This window comes from Taudactylus pleione, unplaced genomic scaffold, assembly GCF_031769625.1.
Source record: "Taudactylus pleione unplaced genomic scaffold, aTauple2 ptg000205l, whole genome shotgun sequence".
NCBI classification, from domain to species: domain Eukaryota; kingdom Metazoa; phylum Chordata; class Amphibia; order Anura; family Myobatrachidae; genus Taudactylus; species Taudactylus pleione.
Genome location: NW_028284607.1, coordinates 1,152,130 through 1,159,110, shown reverse-complemented (window position 1 = coordinate 1,159,110; position 6,981 = coordinate 1,152,130). Strand labels below are relative to the sequence as shown.

The 6,981-nt window shown below is 43.4% G+C and overlaps 1 protein-coding gene across 2 annotated transcripts in view; it reads left to right on the top strand.

The window, feature by feature from the left end:
* The first annotated feature begins 863 nt into the window (after positions 1-863).
* Positions 864-6,981, top strand: part of UBE2L3 (ubiquitin conjugating enzyme E2 L3) — a 49,101-nt gene continuing 42,983 nt past the window's right edge. Inside the window, exon 1 of one of the 2 annotated variants that reach the window (XM_088477830.1) lies at positions 864-986. In XM_088477830.1, coding sequence (XP_088333956.1) covers positions 960-986 — 27 coding nt within the window. In that variant the 5' untranslated portion in view covers positions 864-959. Of the gene's footprint in view, positions 987-1,013; positions 1,352-6,981 lie in introns of those variants that run through there. The other variant, XM_088477831.1, reaches the window with a different exon arrangement.

Here is a 6,981-nt window from a genome sequence, read left to right as displayed (position 1 = left end):
ACCGTCAGAAGCCGGCCCACTGACATCACTAGTGATGTCAGTGGGAGTGATTTTGGCTCTGATAGAGCCAAAATCACTCCAGGGCTTGTGGTCGAAAAACCCGACCACAGGCTTCTGGTCGCACTGGCGATGGTCAAGACCATCGCGACCATCATCCTGCACGCTCGTATGTGCTGTGGGTGGTGACCTACAGCTATACGAGCGTCCAGGAGGACGGTCCATTTTTATGGAGGACGGCCCTCATTCAGAGCGAGCGCTCTGCTCAGAGCGTCCGGCTCTGAATGAGGGCCATGGTTCACAATGACTGCAGTCTGCACCTATTTGAATCGTGCCTATTGTGGCCACCTTAAAAGATACAAAACAAACACTAAAATTATACAGAAAAGTAAGAGGTACTTAATACACATTCATAAACATATGGGGTACCCAGCAGGAGAGATATTAGGATCCTTTGTGCATAATGTTGGATACAATGCTTCCTACTACTATAGACCAGAATCAAGGTTTTGGGACTTATTTAGTAAAAAACACAGATGGCTAATACATAAACCATAAGTAAATTCCTATACATTAGCAGTGAGGAACTATGTTTTATTACTGGTTTACTATTAACTTTAACTGAATTTATTTTCCACTTGCAGCATCAGTATATTTGGAAAACGATACTATTTATGGTAATAAAATCATAATACGTATTATGACATGTGTAGGTAAGTGCAATATACAGGTATATGAGAAATTCTCTTCTGGCTACTTGGAACTATAATACATCTGAAACATCTTCCTGCATTTGATCAAATCTGGGGAAAGGGGATACCCGCAGCTATGCCCGGGCCCAGGTAACAGCGAAAGAATGTTTGCAACTCTCCCCTCCGTTGCTCAGTGACCCGGTCTGAGCGCACCAGGAAGTGCCGGCCCTTTAGCCGCGATGCACTGTGGGAACTCCCCTCAGATCCAAGATGGCGGCCAGCAGGAGGCTGATGAAGGTAATGGGGGTATGGGGCGGCTCTTTCATTCGGAAGAAGGGATTTTACGGGCGGTTAGTGTGCCTTGGTTATCTTCCAGCCCCCATCTGGGAACCATAATCACCCACTAGTACTGGTAGTTTTCCTGGGGCTAGGCCTAGAATCCCCGGCCTCACCCCGCGCCGCCCGCCGAGCCCGGCACTCCCTGTTCCGCGTTCCTTGGAGGTTAATGCGGAAGCGGCTGGAAATAATAAATTTGTTTAGAAAGCCGCACAATTCGGTCAATCTGATAAACTGTAATGTAAGCGGAGTCTCGGGGTGCCGCATTGGGGCCCCGGGAGAGGGGAACCTTCTACCCCTGGGTGTTGCAGCTGAATTCCCCCAAGGTAATAGAGGAGTAGACAGTCATTTGTGTAATATCCGCTGAAGGTGGTGCAGTGTATTTAAATAGCCAGTGTTTTAATATGTACACCGTGTATAATCCGTGACTTGGACCTAACATCTGCATTCCATGCCCTGGGTGACTGGGCACAAGGTAGTGTGGGCATACAGCTCTATTGTTACATGGGCATATACCCCACCAGGGATGATATTTAAAAACTGTATTTTTTTTTGTACCACAATGTATCTGGACTGCTTTCTTAATTGAAAAAGCCCACTACATTGTCATATTGCTGTATTTTACTGTAATAGTGTTATAACTGTCAAACCTTTTCTTTTAGCAGGTCTATGATAAATACAGTTATCCCTGTATACTGTTGCTTTATAATACTATTTTCTCCTCCTAAATGTGTTTTTAAAACAATATGTAACTTGGTACTTGTGTACTTTACGGACTCATTGCAGAGAGAACCCAAGTGTCCTACACTCATTATTATCAATCATAGTAATGTTTAAATCCCCTTCACGGAGAGGACCCTGACGTCATCAGCCAGTGTCCAGCGTCATTCCCTACCATCCAAGTGGGCATAGAGGGGGAATATAACCTTGTAATGAGCCACCGAGCCCGAAGCGTGGCGAGCGGACAACTTTCTTCATTAGGTGGGCATAACGTAAAGTACACAAGAACCATTTAAAACATTCATTGCGTTCTCTCTGCAATTAATCCGTAAACTACACAAGTACCTGTAACTTTACTGTATCACAAGCGCTGGCTTGTTTGAAACTAGTGTAAAAAGAGTTACTTTTGTATACATGTTAAACATTTCATACTGTATCTGTAATGGCGGGTATCCACTACCCGATTGCACGATTACGACATCATAATCGTGCAATCGCTCACTAATCAGGCATCAAAATGTCGGAAGCAACCAGCGATGCGTGCTCCCGCTGGTCGTTTCCGACATCAATCATCGCCCGAACATGCCGGTCAATCTGCCGATAACGACAGATTGACCGTGTTCGGGGATGATGGATGGTGCCTACACTGAATGACTGATCGTTCAGTGTAGTTACTGCAAAGGATGGGGATTGACAGTATGTAATCATACTGGCTTTCCCTAATATTTTAGTGGATGTGTGCTTTAAACAAGTAGGGATTTTTCTGTTCTTTATTGAAAACTTTGAAATACATGAGTTAGGCTGTACAACTAATCTCCCAACATCTTTATTCTGGCTACTCCCTATATTAGTAAAAATGTCAGACTTGGTTATATTTCAGCCTGCAGTGATCGCAGGGTAGGGTCTACCTCAAGCGCTGCGTGCAGCTTCGATGGTTCTGATTAATCATACACTTCCTGGAGATGACGTGTTAAGAAAGAAAAGTGGGCGTCTTTATACCGGCGTGCGCTCACTCTGCCGTCGCTCTCTAAGACACAGAGGGCGTCCTTACACCAGACAGTGCGATCGCAGAATTTGCATACCTGGCCCCTTTTGACAGCGAGAGAGCGCAGCTTAGCGTCCGGGTCTGAATCGACCCCTTAATTTTCTGATGTTGCCATACACTGTCAGATAATTGTCTGATGATGATTATTTCCACTATCAGATTTGAGCCTCAATTATCTCTTCAGGCATGCTGAAAGATATCTCATGCACAGCAGAGTGATAACTGGTGCTCGGTCTCGACATACACTGTGCAACTATTGTCTTGATCAGCCTTATTCGGCTCATCGGGCTTATAATTGAACAGTGTATGGCCACCTTTAGTCATTCTAGGGGCTGGTAGGCAGCAGTGCTGTTGATACCTCCTTCTGCCCTACATACATTGATTACATCACCCCTTAACCAGGAGGCTTCCTTTTATACTCTAGAAGAAGTCTCTTTAGTTTTATTCTTCCTAGACTCTGCAGAGAGGTGGAGGTTTGTTCCTTTCCATTTTAAATATAGCACCCTTTTTAAAGTGTTATATATCGTGTTCTAGTTAGGCTTTTTTGGCAGGGCACTGTTTTCTAAGTTTTGACTTGCGCTCGCACTACCCTAGAGCAGGCCGATAGTCTGGGAGCAAAGGGACGGGCCGCATGGCTACAACCCAGCCCCCAGGAAACACGTGTCGCACCATTCAAAGAACAAGAGGGAGGACTTCAGTAATGCTGTTGAATGTCGGTGGCAGCCCGCCGCCGCTCACAAGCAGCCACACTGAGTCAGTTTATTTTGCAGCTGTCACTCGCACACAATTTCCTTCCATTCTGAGGGACAGGTCAGTAATAGATAATTATTCTTATGAAATTAGTAGCCTGATGTCCGTTACAGATGTGACTGTAAAGCTGTATTACTTCTATCTAGGCACTTCAAATATATATAGGGGCTTTGATCCAGCAGTGAAGCCACAAATACCTATTAAACAGGAGAGAATACCTATTAAACAGGAGAGTGAAATCCTGAGCCGTCACTGATGCTGCATTGCTATCGCTTCGTTTTGAACCTACAAAAATCCCAGAAGTGTCCCCTTCCCATCTGCCACAACTACTCCACAGCATTGATTTTGCCTTAAAATTAAAAGGCATGCATTGAAAAGCAGTAGAGACCCAAACCCAGGGGAACCGGGTAATGCTAGGCATACACTGTCCAATTATTGGCCTGGTCAGCCGCTAATTGAACAGTGTATTGCTGTGACCGATCAGCAATTGTCGGTCTTTCAGACATACAGAAATCTTCCAGCGTGTCCAATAGATCTGATAATTGGTCGGCCACATCTGACAGCGGATGAGAATAATGCAAACATCGTGGCCATACACTGTGACATATTTGTGTATGGCCACAATATTTGCTGGGTTTCAGCTTGTCAGATAAAATGTCCATTGGTCTGACAGACATTTTATACGTGGATGCCCAGCTTAAGAGTATACTACAAACTGTTTGGCAATCTCATGATATTTCTGTGTGAAATCGGCAGTTGAACATTTTAGCCCAAACACCATGATGCTTATCACCATAATTGGCATGTGCTGCAAATATTACTTCAACAGAGAAACAATTCTTTCCTAATGAGAGAGAATTGCACACGATAGATAGCCATATATAAGATAGATAGTTTTGAGACGGATGGAGATACAATGTAGATAGAGGTAGCATAATGTGAATTGTGGGCAGTACTGTGTGGTATAATGTAAATCGTTGCCACTACTATTTTGCTTAACATGAAATGAAGGTACTATTGTGTGCCATAATTAGGGGCACTACTGTGGTATAATGTGAATTGTCGGCACTATTATGTGACACAAAGTGATCTGTGAGCCCTAGTATGTGGCATAATGTGAATTGGGAGCTTTATATACATCTAAAATTTCTTATATTAATGTTTTTTTTAACTGTATATCGGCTTTAGTGTCATGTCCAAAATTTTGCCCATTAAAATGTGCACTCCTCGGTAATCGGGACCCTGTCCAAAAAAATATCCTAGAGTGAACACTAAATAGACAGCTAATTATTTTATTTTTCAGTGTTTACCAAGGGATATGCCTTGTAAGTTTTTAGTGCTGGAGAGGGCAGTATACAATTGGGCATTTTTTTTAAAAAGATGGCACGTAATTACTAACCGTAGTTAATATCCAGTAATCTGTTGTCCTCTTCTGTCCCGAACTTTCACTTTTCATTCCACTTTATTGGGCCACTCACTTTGAAATTGATAGGCTGTTAATGGTATCTGGCTCTGAATCACTTAGCATTGCTTGTTGGATAACAAAAGATATTTGGAAAGTAGTTGAGAGTTTCTAAAGTATAATAGATACCTGAAAGAAGAGTGAATTATAAACAGTTTTGCAGAGGGATCTGGTTAAAATCCAGACGAGAAGTACTGGGGTTAGGTGGAGGGTTAGCGTTAAACACTAAGGTGGAAGGTTTAGGGTGCAGGGTGGGGAGGGGAGGGTTAGGATACTGACAGACAAGTGTCGGTATCCTAACCCTGTCAGGTTTCTGACCTCAGGGATCCTAAGCGCCAGCATCCCGTGGCCAACCCTTTACAGACACATGTAGCTTGATTTATCTCTTGTGAGCCACTAATGAGTCTGTAGTGCTCACAGACACCGGACAGGGACTTGCATTCAGGCAATATTTTGTTGCTCACAGCCCTCACTTCTATGTGCCATGCTTAATAAGAGCTTGAATTCTATTTGTTTTGCGTGGCAATTGACCAAATCCGACATTAAATTAGCGTTTGTGAAGTTAAAGTTGTGTTGGCTCAAACAAGGCCTGGACAGGGTATTTTAAAGGGGGGGGGGGGGGGAGATTCAATTACCATGTGTGCATGCCTGACAGCACTGGGTTTAGCCGTGCGTTTCAAGTACTGCTTGGGACACCCAATCTCCCATTTAGGCGTCCAAAGTGCAGCCTTCTCGCACATTTCTGCTCGCCACCTCAGCAGGCTGCGAGCAGAAAGGTGTCTGCCCGCAGCACGGGTGCCCGAACGGAGCAACCATTTGATTGCTTTATCAGGCGCCCATTAGTTAAGGTGTCTGATAAAAGAATTGAGGCACCCCCTAAATGTTAGACTCCATTTCTAATGTAACATCTGATAAAAGCAAGGTTAGGGTCTGTGCACATTTAGTTGGGCTAAGGTGATCAGCATATACCAGCTGTAGCCCCTCACAATGATTTATTGTACTGTGGCACCACACAGTGTTCTACATGTATGCCCATACTTAATATATAAAAACTGGAAAATGCATGAATATAGCAGCTATATCCCAAACACATACAAGACTATTTTAGTCCCACACAGTATTCTAGTCATTAGTCCCACACAGTCATAATTAGATTATTGTGCCGACCTTTGCTTCTACACTGATCAGTAATCTGTCCATACATTTTACCAGTACCACTGTGTTTCTCACTGTTACAAAATGTGTGCACAGATATTTGTACTAGACAGTGCAGGTCCATTAAAACATACCCCCACACCATCACCACTGACACATCTGTAGTCTATTTACAAATGGTTTCCAGCATTAATATTTCTGATGCGCAGTGGTTAGCATTATTGAATCTTGCTGGGGCACCTATCAGTGTTGAGTTTTCCTGTTCCCCTAGCATTTGTGTGGGTTTTCTTCCAGGTGCTCTTGTTTCCTCCCACACTCCTAAAACATATTGGTGAATTAATTGCCTACTGTCAAAAAGTGTACCCTAGTATGTGCATTTATGTGGTAGGAAATGTTCTACTGTTAGCTGCAATAGGACAGGGACTGATGTAAATTATATAACCACTTCATAATATGGTGGGGCTATATTTGTAATTGTAAAGTGCCACAGTACTCTACAGTGCTGGACAATGGGGTAAAACAGGAAACAGGACATGCATAAAACAGGACATACATGATAGACAAAATACATGCAGACCTGAATAAAAAGTGTAGGGAGGGCTCTGCTCATGAGCGTTTACATTATAATTAGAGGGCACAGCTGAAATGAGGGGAAAGTCTAGCTCAGAGTGGAGATTGAGACAGTAGTGAGGATGAATTTGTGGGAGTAGGGTAAGCTCTGATAAAATGGCAGATTTAATTTAAAGTGATGTGCAGCCGGGCATCGCATGCATCTGCTTTTTACAGCAGCAAGACTTAGAGGTTCGAGAGAACATGTGCAATGT